Source organism: Lithobates pipiens, unplaced genomic scaffold (genome assembly GCF_037356315.1).
Source record: "Lithobates pipiens isolate NorthernLeopardFrog02 unplaced genomic scaffold, aLitPip1_a1.2 Scaffold_18, whole genome shotgun sequence".
NCBI lineage: Eukaryota > Metazoa > Chordata > Amphibia > Anura > Ranidae > Lithobates > Lithobates pipiens.
In genome coordinates, this window is record NW_027507758.1 from 482,404,836 (window position 1) to 482,427,565 (window position 22,730).

At 39.6% G+C, this 22,730-nt stretch overlaps 1 protein-coding gene across 1 annotated transcript in view; it reads left to right on the top strand.

The window, feature by feature from the left end:
- Positions 1–22,730, top strand: part of FARP2 (FERM, ARH/RhoGEF and pleckstrin domain protein 2) — a 205,809-nt gene that overhangs the window by 73,381 nt on the left and 109,698 nt on the right. The window contains exons 5-9 of the mRNA XM_077488426.1: positions 2,603–2,681; positions 2,767–2,864; positions 7,414–7,528; positions 7,698–7,845; positions 15,572–15,667. Of these exons, the coding sequence (XP_077344552.1) occupies positions 2,603–2,681; positions 2,767–2,864; positions 7,414–7,528; positions 7,698–7,845; positions 15,572–15,667 (536 nt within the window). The remainder of the gene's footprint in view (positions 1–2,602; positions 2,682–2,766; positions 2,865–7,413; positions 7,529–7,697; positions 7,846–15,571; positions 15,668–22,730) is intronic.

The window sequence follows — 22,730 nt, forward strand, 5'->3', positions numbered from 1 at the left end:
CACATGTGGTATTGCCATACTCAGGAGGAGTAGTAGAATGTGTTTTGGGGTGTAATTTGTGCTGTGTGTGTGTGTGTGTGTGTGTGTGTGTGTGTGTGTGTGTGTGTGTGTGTGAGATAACCTGCTAAGATTACACTTTTGTTAAAAAAAAAAAAAAAAAAAATCTTGATATTTTTTTTTTTGCAAAGAATTGTGGGGAAAAATTACAACTTCAAAAAACTCACCACGCCTCTTACTAAATACCTTTTGGAATGTCTACTTTTCCAAAAAGGGGTAATTTTGGGGGTATTTATACTTTCCTGGCTTGTTAGGGTCATCAGGTGTGATAAATTTCAGAGATTGGCAGCATAACTTTCACAAAGACCAAATAATATACACCAATTTTGGGTTATTTTTACCAAAGATATGTAGCAGTGTGGCCAAAGTTTATGAAGAAAAATTACTAATTTGCTAAATTTTCTAACAAACAAAGAAAAATGCATTTTTTAAAGGATTTTTTTTGAATTTGTACTTTATTTTATGGCTGAGGATTAATTTATAAATAACATAACATTTTTTTTTTCGGCCCTTAAATGTCTGTAAAATATACAGTGTGGCCCTCAAAGTAAAAAGTTTGGAGAGCCCTGCTTTAAAGGATAAGTTCAGCTTTTGGAACATGTAAAATTTACACCCTTATTTGCCGTTTCAATGAGCTACGATGGCACTGGTGATACCTTGTAAGTCATTCACAAGCCCTGCAGCTTTCAAACAGATGACCTGTATGATGGTACGAATAGAGAGCTCCAGGGCTTGTCTGCAGAAGCCTGACCTTGTACCCTTGATCACGGGTGCAATTCTTTCCAGGCTCCTGCAAGAAAAAAAAATATATGCACATGATTTTGTTTTTTCTGCAACAATATGTGCATTTATTATTTTTTCTGGAAAAGGTGGTTCTTTAATGCAGAGACAAGCTGTTTTCATCCGACCCTTTTCCGTTACCTTCGCCATTGTGAACTCAGCCTCTTGAAGTTATTTAAAGTAAATATGTTTATATAGTGGTGAGCTGGCACTGCCCCTTGTGCCCTACTCCTTCATAACTAAGAGCCTTCTTAATTATACTGACATAGCTGAAAAAAAAAATCAAAGGAGAGCTTATTCCCATCCCAGACTGTTTGCCAGAGGCAAAGTGTTTCTGAATTTTTAATTCTTGAGATGAGATCAGTCCTGTGGCCTGAGGATTGTCTGGTGATACAGAATCCACTATTATACATGCCATTGTATTTTAGCCATCTGATTTGATGTGTCAGTTTGAAAGACCCTCTGAAGCTATAAAGGCCCTGGCTGGGTATGGAGCCACAAGTGCTTGTGACTTTTTGGCATGAGAGGTCCATATAATTTTGATAAGCAAGCATTTCAGCCTTTGGTGGTGGTGTTGACACATAGTATCACACTTCAAATTGGTGGATGGTGGTGATACTCACCAGGAATATTAGAACACATCACTGGTAGGCTTGAGCCTGTGTAACGCACCAGCCAACCCAGTGGGCTGAACGAAAAAAAAATAAAACTCAAGTGCTCCCGAAGAAGATTTTGTACTAACATTTTGATGTTAGTGCAGTGATCTCCCAGCTGAGCTGTTGTGTTCTGACAAGGGGACTCCCTCCTCCCCTGCCGAAATACACTAGTCAGTGCTCTCAGCCGTTGGCTGCCGGTCGGCAGACCTTTTTCGCTCATGCCCCTTTGACAGAAGCCAGACCAGCTGCTGTACACACGGCCCGAATGTCAATTTGGTTTCTATTGAACTGGCTGATATTCGGCCCATGTGATTGGCCCTTTACAAGGGGGAATTCATTGTTGGCTGTCCCTTGTTTCCCCTGAAACCAGGCGCTAGGAGCTGATTATTTGACTGGACTGGGAGTGACCTAAGAATAGGCAAGTATATGCATCTTCCTTCTACAGGATATTTAGAATAAGAGGAGGTAGGAACTGTTTTAAACTTGGTTATATCTAGCCTGGAATTCCACTTTAATTCAAGCCCATTTTTTAATTGCAGTTTAAGCCCTTGTACACACGGTTGGACATTCCGACGGAAAATGTCCGATCGGACCCTGTTGTTTGATAATCCGACTGTGTGTGGGCTCCATCGGACTGTTTCCGTCGGAATATCAGACGGACAAAGTTTTAGAGCTGGGCTTTAAAACTTTCCGACAACATGATCCGATCTGACTTTGTCCGATTGTGTGTAGAGAATTCCGATTGGACAAAGCGCCACGCATGCTCAGATCAAATTCCTAGATCAAAGCTATTGGCTACTAGCCTGAACGTAGTCCCGTCGTAACGAAATAATGTCATCACGTTATGTATAGTCGGATTTTCCGTCAACTTTGTCCGACCGTGTGTATGCAACACAAGTTTCGGACAAAATCCGTTGGATTTTGTTGTCGGAATGTCCGACCGTGTGTACAAGGGCTAAGACCTTTCCAAATAATGATGCATAATATATTGTGCTTTCATTGGAGATATATTGTAAGGTCATCACTACTTCATTGTCGCACGGTGTATATTTTCCTGTACAGATTGTTTTATAACATCTGTGAAACTTAATCACTGTATGTGTTTACAGAACCAAAAAATGCCAAAATGCGTCTGGCTGTGAAGTTTTTCCCCCCAGACCCTGGTCAGCTGCAGGAGGAGTACACAAGGTTAGATCTCAAAGATTGATGTGCAAGATATTCCAGGGTTCTTTTACATGTGACTGTGTAATAACCAATGTTCTGTTTGCTTTAGGTACCTTTTTGCTATGCAGATCAAGAGGGACCTTGCAGAAGAGAGGCTGGTGTGCAGTGATAATACTACAGCTCTACTTATGTCTCTGCTCTTGCAGTGTAAGTATTTTACCTGTGAGGTGTGGACTCTCACTATAATCTAGGATACACCCTTGGGGCTCTAAGTAAACCCGTCCCAGCTCTTTGTGAAATGCATGCTGATGCTGGAGAAAGCTTGAATGTGATCAAAGTGCACAAAGGGCTTCAAATATGAACTTCTCTGCATTTCGAGGATTACCCAATTATATTCTCCCTTCCTATTTCTTGTTTTTAGTGAAACTTTAAAAATAAAAGTAGAATGTGACTTGTTGCTCTGGACAACACATTGCTACTTTCGTACATGTGGCTGCATACATTTCAGAAAAAAGTGAATTTGATCCAGAAGCTTTTGTCTTCGTTTGTGCCTTAAGAGAAGCAAACATTGTTATCATCAAACAATACAGGTTTCTTAGAATTGTAGACACATCCAACTACCATAGAGCAAACAAAATGAAGTCTGTGTGTTGCTTTCAGATTTGAGCATGGTACACACGATGCTTGCAACAAGACAAATCTGCACAGTCTGCAGCTATTATTATATCTTATGGAGACTAGAGGTCGACCGATATATCGGCCGGCCGATATATCGGCCGATATTTGACGTTTTTTAAATAATCAGCATCGGCCGATTGTGCTGATAAAAAGCCGATTTAGAACTACAGCGGGACTTTGAAATGACTTCTGTCATAGAAGTCAGTGTAAGTTGCCATAGAAACGTCTTCCTCCTCTCTGGGCAGGCTGCCAAGAAAAGAACAAAATGATACAATGTTTACACTTGAATGAATGAAGTCATCTCTGTGTGTAGAAGTTCTCAGTTTAACCATTTAAAGACTAAATCTTTTCTGACACTTGTTGCTTACAAGTAAAAATCCTGTATTTTCTGCCAGAAAATCACTTAGACCCCCCCAAAAATTATATATATTTTTTTTAGCAGAGATCCTAGGGAATAAAATGGCGGTTGTTGCAATATTTTATGTCACACAGCATTTGCACAGAGGTCTTTCAAATGCATTTTTTTGGTAAAAAAATACACTATTTAAAAAAATAAAAATAAAATAAAAACAGTAAAGTTAGCCCATTTTTTTTTTTTTTTTTATCTAAATCATACATACAAGTAAACTGATTGGAGGTTTGTTTTGATTAATAAATGTTTTAAATGTAAGATATTTTCTGTATCACTTATGAAGGCTGCTTTCACACTGGAGCGGGGCAGGCGTTGATGGTAAAACGCACGTTTTAGCGGCTCTTTACCATAATTTTAGCGGTGCTATTTGGCTGCTAGTGGGGCACATATAACCCAGCTAGTGGCCAAGGAAGAGGTTAAATGCGCCCATGAAGCACTGCTGCCAAATCGCATGCGCTTCGGCAGTGGTGCCCATTCATATCAATAGGCAGGAGTGGTGGAGGAGCGGTATACACCACTCCAAACGTGCTGCTTGCAGGACTTTTTTTTTTTTAAGATCCTGCCAGCGCATCGCCTCAGTGTGAAAGCACTCTGTCTTTCACACAGACTGCAGGGGAGCCATTTTGCAGGCACTTTACAGGCGCTATTTTTAGCCCAAAAGTGCCTGAAAAACGCCCCAGTGGGAAAGGTGTGTTAGATCAAGGGGGATTAAAAAAAAAAAAAAAAAAAAATAATAAAAAAGGAAAAAAATAAATAAATAAAATAAAATTGGCCTAACATATCGGCCCTAAAAAATCGGCATCATATATCGGCTATCGGCCGCCATGATTTCTAAATATCGGCATCGGCCAGAGAAAAACCCATATCGGTCGACCTCTAATGGAGACAATAGTACTTTTGTTGTCAGACTTCAGTTGCCCTAATAGCTATAGACTGAGGGGTTTTAGGAGACTGGAATTTCTGTGGAAGGTGTCCTAAATCAAACAGAGATTTAAAATATAAAGTATATTTTTTTGTAAAATTTTTAATACAGTGGTAACAGGTTTTTAGTTTTTTTGTCTAAAGCCTTCATGAGAGAGTTTCTCTCACTTCCTGTCCTGACAATGGTATCTTCCAGACAGGAATTGAACACAACAGTAACACAACAGGGACCAAGACAGCAGTAAACCTTCCCCCTTTTCTTTTTTCTTTTTTTTTTTCCCCCTCGCCTTCCGTTATGGTGAGACATTGTAATTATGTAAAACTTCCCCAACAGAAAGCAGTAAAAACTGACTGATTCTAACACAGGGTCTACTATATCCAAAGCTGAAAAGTAAGTTTTTGACTCAAGATACACTTTAAAATAAATCTGTTAGTTGTTTTAACCTTTTAGAAATACAGGTCTTGCCTAACAGAAGATGCCCCAATATGGCTTTTAACTTTATTAACTAAGCCCAGCCCAACTGCCATTTTGTTTTTCTAAAATAATAGCAGATACCTTAAGATGTCTGCTGTTAGGCAGGTTGTTTACTTAAAATGTGTGATGTGCACTTAAACCTTGGCTAGACTGAAACTAAAAGTTGTTTGTGGTGACTATGGTATACCTGTAACAGAAACTTAGAAAATTATGAATTTAAGCTGTGAACTGTCAAAAAAAAAAAAAAAAAAAAGTGTTAGTGTTCAAATCCTGGCCACCTTCACCAACTTGGTACGAATGGCTGGTCAAAGTCACACCGTGCTGTCACTGATACAGGACAATGAAACTCTTGGCCTCACCTGCACAAACATTTCCAGCTTGCGGGACCACAGTCTAAGTGCCAGTAGACTGAGAGCGATCACTGGGTTTGGTTACCAATGCAATTAACCTGTTAGGCCCCGGATCATTTGCTACCAGATGTTATTGTAAACATTTCATATTTACAATTAAATAATTATGCATTTTTATAAATGCTTGTTATACCCACTGTCACCACAGACAGGAATATCCAGAGATTTGCCATATAGTAGCACCCATCAAATAGACAGGGATTCTCTAAGTTCTGGCTTGGTGCATTGGACACCACATTTTGAAATATTGTTTAATAAGAAACGGGTAACGGTGCAAACGAAAACAGAAAAGGGGTATTACAAAAGAAACAAGACAATTATGAAACAGAAAAACATAAAGGGTTTAAGAAAGAAAATACTTAACAAAGTCCTGGTTCTGTGAGTTTAGCAAAGTCCAGTCAATGAGCAACATGGATCAGTGGCTTTCATAAATTTGGTCATATATTCTTTGTTTGATGGTAAGGGAGAGCTTCAGACTGCTAATGCAGTCTCTTTTCTAGTCCTTGAGGAGGGTGTTGAGAGAAATGACCTGACCAATGAGAAGGTCTGAGAAGTGATATGATGTCAGTCTTTATGATCATTCAGCTGTCGCGTCCTCCGATACAGTTTTCTAAATGTAATAATATTTTGAGTATACCACACGTCCTGACCCAGTAACCCACATGCAATTGGCATTCTAGAGGTACTAAACTGGTATGCCTCAGAAACAGGCTTTTATGATATCAGTTAGCCCTGGGTACCCTGCACGTACTCCTAATGGGTCTAATTACACTGAGTTTCTAAGCCTGGCAAAATGAATTTTTTTTTTTTTTTTTACGATGCCTGATTCCAATACATTCAATGAGAAGTGCTGATGGCTTTTCTAGATGTTTACTGCCAACAGATATTCGGATAACTCCTTACATACTGCAGTGTTCTGTTCCAGATCTCCTGCTAAAACATTCAGTTAGTTATTTACAACTTTAGCAAATCCCTCATTATTAGTCATCTGCTAAGTAATGGTCAGCAGAATGGTTGGCTATTCCTGACTTCTTTTGAACCCTTAAGCCAGCCATAGATGAATCGAAATTCAGCTGTTTCAGTGGGGACTGGTCGAATTTTAACCCATCTATGGGCAGCGAGTTGTACAGAAGTTGATCTCTTGATCGACTTCTGTACAACCAGCCTGTTTGGTTGTTTTTTTGGTTTTTTTTTTTCCCATTCGATCAGTGCCACCGGCTGTAGCAGGCAACACTGAGTATTGTATTCTGATTGCAGGGGACTCTCCCCACTGTCAGAATATAATGGCTCTGCAAGAGGGATTACCCTATCAATGCAGAGTGTGTTGATGGGGTAATCAAATCTTTTTTTGTTTAACCTTCTGGTTGAATGAAAAGCATTGTCTATGGCCTGACTTGGCAAACTGTTTGCTCAAGTTTCATGCCTATGGAGATGCACTTCTGGGATTATAGCTATCTCCTGGAAGGGGGCTAACAGCTGTTCTGTCTCCTAGTCTAAAAAATGTCTTGGCTGACGTTTGAAATTTTGAACAACATGGCTGTCCTGTGTCTTCTCACATGTTTTTTTTTTTTTTTTTTTTTTTTTTTGGGGGGGGGGGGGGGGGGTTACTCGATTTGCATGATCATTACAGGCTGCAGCTCCTTTGATGAGAAGAAACCTCAGTAAGTTGCTTAGTGAAATATAAATGTTGCTAAGATGTTGTTATATTTCATGTTTATTACACTTAGATCATGTGCTTTAAATCTAAAAATGTTACACAGATAACCTTCTATGCTATCGGACTATTGGCTCATAGCATTTGCTCGTTTTACTTCAGGTTTTCCTTCCATATTCTTATCTATATATCCATATCTGTTACAGCTGAAGTGGGGGATTACGATCAGAAAGTGGATTTGGAGAATCTGAAAAACACTCACTATGTACAGAGACAGCACAGTCTGGAAGAACGCATATTGCAGTACCACCACGAGCACATGTGAGTCATATGCTATCATTTTTATAAATGATCATATTAATATCTGTATACAACAGTAAAGCCTTATGATTATTTGGCATTTTTTTGTTTACTTTTTGTTAAATTATGTGAGCATGTAATAAGTATTCTATTCTAATGACACATGTGTTGCTATAATTTCCTTTTGCAGTGGCATGTCTCCAGCTGATGCTGATTTCCAGATTCTGGAGATTTCTAGAAGACTCGACCTGTATGGAACCCGCTTCCACCTTGCATCTGACCGGGAAGGTGCCAAAATTAATTTGTCAGTTTCTCATATGGGTGTACTGGTTTTTCAGGTAATATTTGAGATTCATGTACAAAAATGTTTTAAGATAGTCTTTGTGTATATATTAAGTACTTGCCTAAAAAAAAAAAAAAAAAAAAAAACTGCAGTGGTGTCTGCTTTCACTGCATCCAGTACCATGTGGATTAAAATATTAAAGCCTAGTGTATTTAATTTGGAACACATCTGGGTAGGTAAAATAAGCACATGATTTTCACCAAGGTCCAAAATAGCTTTGAGCATTTTTAGCCACAACAACCTGCTGCATGCTGGAAGTTCAAGTCAGAGAGCACGCTCTCACAACATCAAGGGTCAGCTGATGCACGCCTCCGAGCTACATGTTCCATCTTTCTTAGTGTGCCTCAAAAAGATTTTGGCCTATCTGAGATGCTGCCTGTGCGTGTCAGAAGACGGTAAGCTCGGCCCTCAACTGGGATGATTGGGTGGAATGCTGACATGTAGGTGCCCGTCGGAAAGCCCAACTCCGCCAGCAAACTCTTGCCTCTCCTGGTGCTGACATACTGAGATTCTGAATGCGTGAGAAGGTCTCCTGCCTGTCTATGCTCCTTGCTCCCAGCGCTCAAGGCTTTGCATTAAATCGCTTATGCAGCAGTTGTCTGGGAATACTCTCTCCTTTTAATCATCTTCCTTCCATTGCTGCTTAAACCGTATTAATGACTTGATTGTATGGCTTCTTCCAGGCTGCATGATAGCATGCATAATCCAAGCCATTCATTAGGAGCCCGGCTGTCATCAACAGCCCCCATGTATCTTTCAGCACTACAGGGGGTGTTATAGACCTCCCTGGCAATGAGCAGAAGCATTGCACATACCAGATAGAATATATATATATATATATATATATATATATATATACATACAGTGCCTTGCAAAAGTATTCGGCCCCCTTGAACTTTTCGACCTTTTGCCACATTTCAGGCTTCAAACATAAAGATATAAAATTTTAATTTTTTGTCAAGAATCACCAACAAGTGGGACACAATTGTGAAGTGGAAAGAAATCTATTGGATAATTTAAACTTTTTTAGCAAATAAAAAACTGAAAAGTGGTACGTGCAAAATTATTCGGCCCCTTTACTTTCAGTGCAGCAAACTCACTCCAGAAGTTCAGCGAGGATCTCTGAATGATCCAATGTTGTCCTAAATGACTGATGGTGATAAATAGAATCCACCTGTGTGTAATCAAATCTCTGTATAAATGCACCTGCTCTGTGATAGTCTCAGGGTTCTGTTGAAAGCGCAGAGAGCATCATGAAGACCAAGGAACACACCAGGCAGGTCCGTAATACTGTTGTGGAGAAGTTTAAAGCCGGATTTGGATACAAAAAGATTTCCCAAGCTTTAAACATCCCAAGGAGCACTGTGCAAGCGATCATTTTGAAATGGAAGGAGTATCAGACCACTGCAAACCTACCAAGACCTGGCCATCCCTCTAAACTTTCAGCTCAGACAAGGAGGAGACTGATCAGAGATGCAGCCAAGAGGCCCATGATCACTCTGGATGAACTGCAGAGAACTACAGCTGAGGTGGGAGAATCTGTCCATAGGACAACAATCAGTCGTACACTGCACAAATCTGGCCTTTATAGAAGAGTGGCAAGAAGAAAGCCATTTCTCAAAGATATCCATAAAAAGTCTCGTCTAAAGTTTGCCACAAGCCACCTGGGAGACACACCAAACATGTGGAAGAAGGTGCTCTGGTCAGATGAAACCAAAATCGAACTTTTTGCCCACAATGCAAAACGATATGTTTGGCGTAAAAGCAACACAGCTCATCACCCTCAACACACCATCCCCACTGTCAAACGTGGTGGCAGCATCATGGTTTGGGCCTGCTTTTCTTCATCAGGGAAAGGGAAGATGGTTAAAATTGAGGGGAAGATGGATGCAGCCAAATACAGGACCATTCTGGATGAAAACCTGTTGGAGTCTGCAAAAGACCTGAAACTGGGATGGAGATTTATCTTCCAACAAGACAATGATCCCAAACATACAGCAAAATCTACAAAGGAATGGTTCACAAATAAAGGTATCCAGGTGTTAGAAAGGCCAAGTCAAAGTCCAGACCTGAATATCTTTCAGGAGATATATATTGTATTTCTATCTCTTTTTTATATATATATATGTGTGTATGTATGTGTATATATATATGTATGTGTGTATGTGTGTATGTGTGTATGTGTGTGTATATATATATATATATATATATATATATATATATATATATATATATATATATATATATATATATATACATATACAGTCAGGTCCATAAATATTGGGACATCAACACAATTCTAATCTTTTTGTCTATATACATCACCACAAGGGATTTGAAATGAAACAAACAAGATGTGCTTTAACTGCAGACTTTCAGATTTAATTTGAGGGTATTTACATCCACATCAGGTGAACGGTGTAGGAATTACAACAGTTTGTATATGTGCCTCACACTTTTTAAGGGACCAAAATTAATGGGACAATTGGCTGTTCAGCTGTTCCATGACCAGGTGTGTGTTAATCCCTCATTATCCCATTTACAAGGAGCAGATAAAAGGTCCAGAGTTCATTTCAAGTGTGCTATTTGCATTTGGAATCTGTTGCTGTCAACTCTCAATATGAGATTCAAAGAGCTGTCACTATCAGTGAAGCAAGCCATCATTAGGCTGAAAAAAAACAAAACAAACCCATCAGAGAGATAGCAAAAACATTAGGTGTGGCCAAATCAACTGTTTGGAACATCCTTAAAAAGAAAGAACACACCGGTGATTTCAGTAACGCCAAAAGACCCAGAAGACCATGGAAAACAACTGTGGTGGATGACCGAAGAATTCTTTCCCTGGTGAAGAAAACACCCTTCACAACAGTTGGCCAGATCAAGAACACTCTCCAGGAGGTAGGTGTATGTGTGTCAAAGTCAACAATCAAAGGGAGACTTCACCAGAGTGAATACAGAGGGTTCACCACAAGATGTAAACCATTGGTGAGCTTCAAAAACAGGAAGGCCAGATTTGAGTTTGCCAAACAACATCTAAAAAAGCCTTCACAGTTCTGGAACAACATCCTATGGACAGATGAGACCAAGATCAACTTGTACCAGGGTGATGGGAAGAGAAGAGTATGGAGAAGGAAAGGAACTGCTCATGATCCAAAGCATACCACCTCATCAGTGAAGCATGGTGGTGGTAATGTCATGGCGTGGGCCTGTATGGCTGCCAATGGAACTGGTTCTCTTGTATTTATTGATGTGACTGCTGACAAGAGCAGCAGGATGAATTCTGAAGTGTTTCGGGCAATATTATCTGCTCATATTCAGCAAAATGCTTGAGAACTCATTGGACTGCGCTTCACAGTGCAGATGGACAATGACCCGAAGCATACTGCGAAAGCAACCAAAGAGTTTAAGGGAAAGAAGTGGAATGTTATGCAATGGCCAAGTCAATCACCTGACCTGAATCCGATTGAGCATGCATTTCACTTGCTGAAGACAAAACTGAAGGCAGAATGCCCCAAGATCAAGCAGGAACTGAAGACAGTTGCAGTAGAGGCCTTGCAGAGCATCATCAGGGATGAAACCCAGTGCCTGGTGATGTCTATGCGTTCCAGACTTCAGGCTGTAATTGACTGCAAAGGATTTGCAACCAAGTATTAAAAAGTGAAAGTTTGATGGATGATTGTTAATCTGTCCCATTACTTTTGGTCCCCTAAAAAGTGTGAGGCACATATACAAACTGTTTTAATTCCTACACCGTTCACCTTATTTGGATGTAAATACCCTCAAATTAAAGCGGAAAGTCTGCAGTTAAGGCGCATCTTGTTAGTTTCATTTCAAATCCATTGTGGTGGTGTATAGAGCCAAAAATATTAGAATTGTGTCGATGTCCCAATATTTATGGACCTGACTGTATGTATATGTGTGTGTGTGTGTGTGTGTGTATATGTATGTGTATATGTATGTGTATATATATATATATATATATATATGTGTGTGTGTGTGTGTGTGTATATGTATGTATGTATATATATGTGTATATATATATATATATATATATATATATATATATATATATATATATATATATATATATATATATATATATATATATATATCTCTCCTGCAAGATATTTTTCTACTTTACTGTGCATTTTATCATTGAAAAGCTGAAGGCCGTATGACCTTTTCTTGTCTTTCAGGCTTATTTAATTAGCTAGTATAAAATTCGGTCACATGCTAATCGGATATTCAGGTTTCCCCCCCTCAATTAAAAGCTGTAGACAGAAATCAGGTTGCTATGGAATGCTACACTTTTATCTGATGAAGTAGGTGTCTGCACTCTGTTGATCTTGGTGCAGTTGTGGATGCACATGAGCATATCTGCATTCAGTATTGCCATTCGGTTATAATAAATCTATAGACAGTTTATCTATAAGATAACCATGAGTAGTTGCTATAATTTGACTGTTTCAGCCAGGTTTACCATAGAGGCAAATGTCTTCAGTGACAGTCAGTTTGAGGTGTGTGCCTGTTAAGCATTGTCACATACTAGTGCTTGAAAACTGTATTTTATACACTGGTCTGTATGCTTACTTGAGCATTATATTTATAATCTTCAGTCTTGTAATTTGCAAAATGTGTTTACACATCCATATGAAAACTTCCTTAACGCCTACTGTACAGTGAGAAAAAAAATGTATTTGATCCCCTGCATATTTTAAGTTTGCCCACTTAAAAAGAAATTAAGGGTTTATAATTGTTATCATAGGTGTATTTTAAATTATAGAGGCAGAATATCAACCAAAAATCCAGAAAAAAACGCCTAATACAAGTGTTTTAAATTGATTTGCATAATTCTGGCTCCCACAGACTGTCTACAGTATGTGCTCATGTGGTACACAGATTAGTCCTGTCAATTTTAAAAAGGTGCTCCTAATAAGAACTCGTTATGTGTAGAAAAGACACCTGTCCACAGAATCTTGCTTCCATTCAAGCTCTTTGACAAAGCGCTGTCAAAGGACTTCGGGGACAAGATTGTATACCTGCACAAGGCGTGAATGGGCTACAAGACCATCAGCAAAAAGCTTGGTGAGGAGACAAGCGTTGGAGCGATTAATCGCAAATGGAATAAATACAAAATAACCATCAATCAACCTTGGGTTGGAGCTCCATGCAAGATTTCGCCTCATGGAGTAAGGATGATGATGAGAAAAGTGAGGGATCATCCCAGAACTACACGGAAGGTGCTTGTGAATGATCTCAAGGCAATTGGGACCAACTGCCAGAACACTAAAGATGGGTCGTGGATGGGTCTTCCAACATGACAATGACCCAAAACATACCACCAAGGCAACACATGAGTGGCTCAAGAAGAAGTACATTAAGGTCATGGCTTGGCCTAGCCAGTCTCCAGACCTTAATCCTATAGAATATTTAAGGAGGGATCTGAAACTTTGAGTTGCCAAGTGACAGTCAAGAAAAATTAAGTATTATGGTATTCGTTTATGAAACTGAGATGAGCTGCGATCCTGATCGCAGCTCATCTCAGATCATTATCCGTTTATAAAACAAGAGAAAATCGGGGGAGAACATGTTTTCCGCTGATCATCTCCGCAGAAAATCTGTCATAAACAGAAACGGACAGTTTATGAAGGTGCTATCTCAGCACTTCACTGGCGAGCTCTGTCAGAGTTCTCCCTCCCAGAGGTGGAGACTCAGGGGGAGAAGAGAGAATTCCCAGAGAACTGAGGGGAAAGCAGGAAGATTGACTTCCTTCTTTCTTGATCAGACCCCCCCCCCCCCCCCCCAGACAATAAACCTATCCCCCTGCCGTGTGTGTGTGTAACTTTCTTTTTTTGTTTAGTGGGACTAATTATTTTATTAATATTAGGTGGGCGGTCTCCTCTGAGAATGCCCATGAACATACACCTCAAGTGTTTCAGCGAATTTCTGGTACTGTCATCTCGCAATGTCTCTCGAGATTACAGTAACGGGGCAATTCTCCACAGTTCAAAGCGCTTGTAGATCGCTTCACTCCTCAAAATGAGAAGCTCTCTACACCGCTTCATAAACAGGCACTCAGAGGAGAGAGATCTCCTCTGAGAACTCAGCAGCGGATATATTCCTCTGCTTGATAAATGGACACCTTAGAGAAGATCTGTAAATAAGAGTGGACCAAAATCCCTCCTGAGATGTGTGCAAACCTTGTCACCAACTACAGGAAACGCCTGTCCTCTGTGCCTGCCAACAAGGGTTTCTCCACCAAGTACTAAAGCGGGAGTCCGCTGTTTTTTTTTTTTTTAAAGCCAGCAGCTACAAATACTGCAGCTGCTGACTTTTAAAATAATGACACTTACCCGCCCAGTGCGCCCGTGATGTCGGCACCCGAAGCCGATCTCTCGATCGTCTCTCGGGTGCTGCCGCCGCCATCTTGGGTATGGGAATCCGGAAGTGGAGCCTTTCGGCTTTATTTCCCGGTTCCCTACTGCGCATGAGCGAGTCGCGCTGCACAATAAGGATGGTCCCCGCTGTCTCTGGGATCCGTGTGTTTCCCAGCAGGCAGCGGGGGACCTTCGGAAAGGGGCGTAGATTCTGCGGAAAGGGGCGTACCTCCTGCAGAATCTACGCCGGAAGTGGGTGCAGATACCTGTACTGTACAGGTACCTGCACCCCCCTCCCCCCTGAAAGGTGCCAATTGTGGCGCCGGAGGGGGGGGGGGTTCCAATGAGCGGAAGGTCCACTTTAGGGTGGAGCTCCGCTTAAGTCATGTTTTGCTTGGGGAACAAATGCTTATTTTACTTACTGACCTGCCAACTCCATTTATAACATTTTGTATCATGCTTTTGTTTGTTTTTTCTGGATTTTTTGTTTATATTCTGTCGTTATCATTTAAAATGCACCTATTATAAAACCAATTATAGACCCTTAATTTCTTTAAGTGGGCAGACTTACAAAATCTGCATGGGATCAAATAATAATTTTCCCCACTGTGTGTGTATTTGATGCATGTGGTGTTAAGGCAGCCCATTCACTTTTAATGGGCCCTTAAAGTGATTTGTAAAGGCTTGTTTTTGTTTTTTTTCTATAAAGATAACAAACTTTTTATACTTGCCTGCTCTGTTGTAGTGGATTTGCACAGAGCAGCCCGGATCCTCCTCTTCTCGGCTTGCTATGGGGGCACCTGAGCTGAGTCACAGCCCCCTGTGTCCATTCAGACATGGAGCCGCCCAACCTGGCCCTGTCCCACCCCCTCTCTGCCCTAATTGGCTAGCTGACTTTGACAGCAGTGGAAGCCAATGGTGCCACTGCTGTGTCTCAGCCAATCAGGAAGGAGAGTCTGGGTGACTGAGACGCTCATGGGACAGCGCTGGATAGTGAGGGGGCTCAGTTAAGTGTGAGGGGGGGCTGCTGCACACAGAAGGCTTTTTATCTTAATGTATCCTAACTCATTTAACATAACTCAGAACATGAAAAAAAAAATTTTGAACAATGAGGCGCACCACAGTACACATTGATTCATCTATGCATTTTTGTGTGCTAAAAGGCAGCAACGTTTTTTTCACTGTATGTGCAGGTGGGTGTCATTCAGTATCAATAGCAACACCCATATATGTATAGCTCACAGGGGTAAATACAGCTTCATGGTGTAACATCTTTCTTTTCTGGGTCAATAATTGAATTTCCTTTTCACTTATACTCATTACTTTTCCATTTTTGTCTTGCAGGGTAACACAAAAATTAATACATTTAACTGGTCAAAAATTCGGAAGTTAAGCTTCAAAAGGCGACGTTTCCTCATAAAGTTACACCCGGAGGTTCATGTGAGTAATGTAAAAAATATCCCTTTTATCGCAGTTTTTTAACAGTGGGAAAAATCTTGGCTGGTTTTTCCGACAGAATTCCGCTCAAGCATGAATTTTGGCTACACGCGGTCATACAAGTTCATAGAACTTTCGACCATCAAGAACGCAGTAACGTACAAAACAGGACGACGAGCCAAGAAAATTAAGTTCAATGCTTCCGAGCATGCGTCAAATTGTTTCCAAGCATGCGTAGGAATTTTGCACGTCGGAATTGGTACAGACGATTGGAACTTCTGATCGAAACTTTTTCCGACCGAAAAATTGAGAACCTGCTCTCAATCTTTTGCTAGCAGAATTTCCAATTGTGTGTATGCAGCATAACAGGAATTTGTACCTTTTCATGAAAGATGCACTGCAGTTGAGGTTTGGAGTTTTTTTTTTATTGGTGTATGTATAACAAGCTAACCCATCTAAACTGGAAAATGTACATAAATATTGTTAGCATTGATAGTTAGAAGTGGTCTCTGTATTCTATTAAAAAAAAAAAATATAGTGAAGGCCCTACTGTTTCCACAGGAAGAGAAACGCACACAGAATGCTTAAGAAACGTATCTTGTCTATTCATCAACTTACAACGGCTTTAGTACAGTTAAGGGATAAGGTTAGATCACGTGCCCGTTGCCTGAGAACAATACAGCTCTATGCCTTAGTAGATACTCAAGGTCAATTCTGGCTATATGACTAGAAATACAAAATGTTATCTTTCATTTTCTCGTGAGAACACAGGTGAAGAAAGGAAACCTTAAGGGAGAACCCTACATGCATAACTAAAAAGAAATTAAGTCTCTAAAGCATAATTCTGACTAAGACCTGCTTACTCAGTTATATATATATATATATATATATATATATATATATATATATATATTGTATATGTATAACTGCAAGGATGCTAAACTGTATATGAAATCCTACCTACTAGCAGACACCAGATGATGAATGTGTTTACCTTTTATTATCACAAAAAACTTCTCTGTGTGGCTTTTACATTTACAGCGGGTATAGAAAATAATAATCACATTTTGTTGCTTTGCAGCCCCACATGAAGACACAGTTGTTTTTTGTTTTATCCAGCTGTATTTACTGTATTTGCAGCATATAACAAGTGCAAGATATGACACCAACATGTCAGGAGTTGGAAAAAGGATCACCCCCATTGTGTCAGTGTTTTGTTGCTTCAATTATAGCCTTTGGTCTGTTGGGATATGTCTCTACTAACTTTGCACATCTAGACTTTGCAATATTTGCCCACTCTTCTTTGCAGAACTGCTGAAGTTCTGTTAAATTTGATGGTGACCGTTTGTAGATTGCAGTCTTCAAGTCATTCCATAGATTTTTCATGGGACTTAAGTCTGGGTTCTGCTTAGACCATGCAAGAACAGTCACCCTTTTCTCCTTCAACCGCTGTGTGGTAACTTTTTGCTGTGTGCTTTGCGTCATTGTCATGTTAGAAGGTAAACCTTCTTCCCATGATGATTTTGTGGCAGGGGGCAGCATATTTTCCTCAAGAATTAGATGGTATTTTGCTTTATCTATTTTCCCTTCTGTCCTGACAAGTGCTTCAGTCCCTGCTGCAGAGAAACACCCCATAACGGGATATTATCACCTCAATGCTTTACTGTAGGAATGGTGTTATTTGGATGGTAAGCTGCATTTGATTTCCGCCAGACATATCGTTTGGTGTTGAGGCCAAATAACTTAATTTTAGTCTCATCTGACCATAAAACTTTTTTCCATATGGCCGCAGAATCTCCAATGTGCGTTTTTTGGCAAAGCTTAGTCGCAACTGCATGTGGCCTTTCTTGGAATGTCTTTTTTCTTGCAACCCTCCCATACAAGCCACATTTGTGGAGAATTTGTCATATTGTTGTTACAGGACCACTCTTTGTCATACGTTCCTGTAACTGCTTCAGAGTTGCTATAGGCCTCTTGGTAGCCTCTCTGACTAGTTTCCTCCTGGCTCCTTCATCCAGTTTGGAGTGATGTCCTGATCCAGGGAGGGTCTGTATTGTACAAAATACCTTCCACTTCCTAATTATAGACTTCACTTTGCTTCTAGTCATTAATAAAGCCTTTACATTTTTTTTCTGTATCCATGTCTTGACTTTCCACAACTTTATCGTGGAGATCTTTTGACAGTGCCTTGCCACCCATAGTTGGTTGTTTGCTCAAGTTGTACTATTGGGGAAATGCTCCAGGAAAGCTCTTTTCATGCTGAGCTAATAAAAATAACCACAACTGATCACAGTTGAAAGTCAGATGGCTTTGTGTATCATTGCTAAAGTGGTTAGCTACACCTGATTGAGTTTACAAGCTGTTTTTAGGAGGGGGGTTGATTCTTCTTTCTTTTTTTTTTTTTTTCTCTGACACGTTGGTATTGTATCTTTCACTTGGACATTATAAGTTGCAGTAAATGCAACAAAAACTGTTTGTCTTCATTTCAGCAAAATGTGAATATTTTAAAGGGGGGGGGGTTATATACCCACTTTATTTCACTTTGTTACACTGGTCATACTTTTTCTAACCCCATGGCTAAACCTTACCCACTGCCATTCCACTGTGAAATGTGACTGCCTGATTACCCAGAAAGGGCAGTCTTACTGGACTAGGAAATTTAATTTAGTGGCATTTAGCTAGTCTGTAAAAGTCAGGTCCCAGCAACAAACTAAAAACAGTTTGAGGAGTGGGCAGATTAGTGGGTTAAAGGAACTAGAATACATCTTTTGATGTCTGCTCTTAACCGGACTTTTTTTATTTTTTATTATTATTATTATTTTTTATATAAAATTCATGATTAAATTATATTCATGATACATGAATACGTAGTATACAAATACATGACAGACATATAAATACTATAGAAAACTATATGGAAAAAATTACCTGGGTATAAGTATTCTCAACACACATAAGGAGGTGCTGATCACTGAATAAGAAGTCTTTAAAATTGTTTGGATGCCACAACTCGTATGCATGTTCTACATAACTTCTCCATATGGATGTGGGCAGTTTGGCCATCCCACAGAATTATCACCTTCATCTCCCAAATGCAGCATTTATTAGGCTAAGCATATTGTGAGCTAGTGACCTGGATATCTACTGCAAAATGTACTACCTACACTACCATTCTCCCCTCAACACGTAATGCACAGATTTAGCTAACTTGTAGAGTAAAATGGAAGAAAGGCTAAGGTACACTGTATGACCAGTGGATATTTTATCTTAGAGGCCATACCACCATCTTACAAACATACCCAGCTATTTATATTACACAGAAAGTACTGCAGCCCACAATGGCTTAGTCAATATGGTTGCAGACCTAATCTCAACTGTACAAGAAGTGGGCTGTCCCCTGGAGGCCTCTTACACATATTGTGGAGATTCCAAAATATTTTTAAATATTGGAATTGTGTATTAGTTACCATCAATAGTTTTTTTTGTTTTGTTTTTTTGTTTTTTACACCTAATCCTAAATTGTGATTACTTGGGCTAATGTATTGCGAGGAGGTTCCTCCTGACGTACAGACCACCTATACATTGTTTCTAGTTTTATATACTTCTAGCTCCTAATCTGCTGTTTGACAACTGTACATTCGGTATCTTGAGTATTGCAGTTTATTCACCCCCTGCTCTTCTTTCATGAGTACTGTTAATCGCTGAATTGTATACTTAGATTTTATTCCCTATGATATGATATTGTTAAAAAATGCATCAAAAACCTGTTTCATAAAAAGTACTTGAGCTACTGTCAGATTTAAGATGATCTCTGATTTCCAGATTTCCAGACACAGTTATATAGGAGGGAACTAGAAATCCTCCTCAATTCTGTCCACACGCATAGGCCCCATGCATACGGGGAGTTTTTACAGCAGCTTTTAGGAGCGTCAGGCATTTTTGTACAGCTAAAAAAACAAAGGAAGAGGCGCCTCTGGGTGTAGAGATAACATACACTTTAAAAAAACGTATTTAATACAGGCAACTCACATTTTGGAGGTGGTCTATGAGCATTCAGTCACTTTAAAAGCTGATCATGGATGTGGTCATCTGATAGTCCATCAAGCTGAGGCGCTGTAGCCGCTAGTGGCCAGGAAGTGGCACAGACGCCGGCCGTGGAGCGCCGTTCAAAGCAGAGCGAAGTCTGGAGCGCCGGCGGAGAGAGATGACATCATGAGGTGGGTGCGACCGGTTTCGTGAGCGTACAGGCTGAGGTTGTTTGACAGCTGCGCTCCTTCATCAAGCAAGTGGGACAACAACAAAGACTTTTTTATATATATATATATATATATATATATATATATATATATATATATATATATATATATATATATATATATATATATATATATATATATATATATATATATGCCATGCACAGGAGGAAGGGGAGGAGGCACTTAAAATGCAGGTGCATTTTACAAAGGATTACAAATCTTAGTTGCAAAAAAATAAAAGGGGGTGTCAGCAAGAACATGAAATAAGATATAAATTAATTGGAAATGGAAGATGAATAAAAAAAAAAAAAAAAAAGAAGCTAAAAAAAAAAAAAAACGAATTAAAATAAATATAACAATGGTACTGAAAAAAAAAATCAAGACTCATGGGTAAATCTTGATTTTTGTTTTTTTGTTTTTTTTTCAGTACCATTGTTATATTTTTTATTTTTTATTTTATTTTTACATTTATCATCTTTATTTTATTTTAATTATTTTTTTGGTGGGTTTTTTTTGGGGTTTTTTTTTGGGGGTTTTTTTTTTTTTTTTTTTATTCATCTTCCATTTCCAATTCATTTATATCTTATTTCATGTTCTTGCTGACACCCCCCTTTTTTTTTTTTTGCAACTAAGATTTGTAATCCTCTGCACCTGCTTTTTAAGTGCCTCCTCCCCTTCCTCCTGTGCATGGCCTATATATATCAGTCTTTGTTGTTGTCCCACTTGCTTGATGAAGGAGCGCGGCTGTCAAACAACCTCAGCTTGTACGCTCACGAAACTGGTCGCACCCACCTCATGATGTCATCTCTCTCCGCCGGCGCTCCAGACTTCGCTCTGCTTTGAACTGCGCTCCACGGCCGGCGTCTGTGCCACTTCCTGGCCACTAGCGGCTACAGCGCCTCAGCTTGATGGACTATCAGATGACCACATCCATGATCAGCTTTTAAAGTGACTGAATGCTCATAGACCACCTCCAAAATGTGAGTTGCCTGTATTAAATACGTTTTTTTAATTAAAGTGTATGTTATCTCTACACCCAGAGGCGCCTCTTCCTTTGCTTTTTTCACAGACTTTGGAACATGGTTTCTGTCCTTCACTGATGGCAGCCCTGGATATGGAGCTCCTGGTTTTAAATGCTTTCCTTTGTTCTACTGGACAGTAGCTTTTATATTTATAATCATACGGATCTTTACATAATATGGACTCTCACTCATATAATTGGATTTTTGGTTTCAATTGGTGAGAGACTGGTGGACATTGGGAAAAATCTTTGACCCTGTTTTTGCGCATTTACTTGTGTATTATTTTTGTACAGCTTAAAGACTTCTCTCAATGTTATTCTATGGCCTCATGCACACGCAGGCTTTTAGGAGCTGTAAGTGGCATAGGCGTTTCTGAGATGCAAAAAAGACCCTACGTTCAGTGCATTCTGAGGATCAGTGTTAGAGTTGAAAAAACGTCTGATGCTGGTAAAAGCTGCTAAAAGTGGCTTAACGCAGGATACAGCCGTATTAAAATCAAAAAATATCAGTACAGCGCAAATACAAAATAATACAATAAATATCATAAAGTGAAAAATGAAAAGTCCATATAGTGAATAATAAGAGAAGTTCAGAAAGAGTCCACTTGTGTAATGTATCTTCAATCAATATATCAAGTGACGATGTGATCCCTTCACCATTGAGCAAGTTGAACTCTCACCTCAACAAGTGGACCCCTGATAAATCAGATAGGTCAAAAACGCATGTTCCCATCAAGGGTAGATCATAAGGTTACAGCAGACCAAGCGGAAGCATTTCCAGGTAAGGTTCTCCTCCGTATCATCAGATCAATGGGATATCATATATGAAAAAGAACAGGCAAATCTAGTGCTCTCCGTTGATGCAAATTTATTAAACATATAAATAAAAAACAAATACCACTCACATTTGAAAGCACTGATCTCCAGTGCTGAGTGCTAAGATAAAAAGTACCATGCATGGATCAGTGTGTCAGCTGGCGGATGACGTCACGACCTGCGTCGTGACGTCATCCGCCAGCTGACACACTGATCCATGCATGGTACTTTTTATCTTAGCACTCAGCACTGGAGATCAGTGCTTTCAAATGTGAGTGGTATTTGTTTTTTATTTATTTGTTTAATAAATTTGCATCAACGGAGAGCACTAGATTTGCCTGTTCTTTTTCATATATGATATCCCATTGATCTGATGATACGGAGGAGAACCTTACCTGGAAATGCTTCCGCTTGGTCTGCTGTAACCTTATGATCTACCCTTGATGGGAACATGCGTTTTTGACCTATCTGATTTATCAGGGGTCCACTTGTTGAGGTGAGAGTTCAACTTGCTCAATGGTGAAGGGATCACATCGTCACTTGATATATTGATTGAAGATACATTACACAAGTGAACTCTTTCTGAACTTCTCTTATTATTCACTATATGGACTTTTCATTTTTCACTTTATGATATTTATTGTATTATTTTGTATTTGCGCTGTACTGATATTTTTTGATTTTGAGATGTGGGATTTGGTAATTTGACCTACAGTATTCTAGCTGCATTTTTATATATTTTCTCACTGTATTTGTTGTGTTTTTAGCGCTGGTTGATTTTTCACTTTATACAGCCGTATTAAGCCTCATTAAAGCGGAGGTCCACCCTAAAGTGGACCTTCCGCTCATTGGAACCCCCCCCCCCCCTCCGGCGCCACAATTGGCACCTTTCAGGGGGGAGGGGGGGTGCAGGTACCTGTACAGTACAGGTATCTGCACCCACTTCCAGCGTAGATTCTGCAGAAGGTACGCC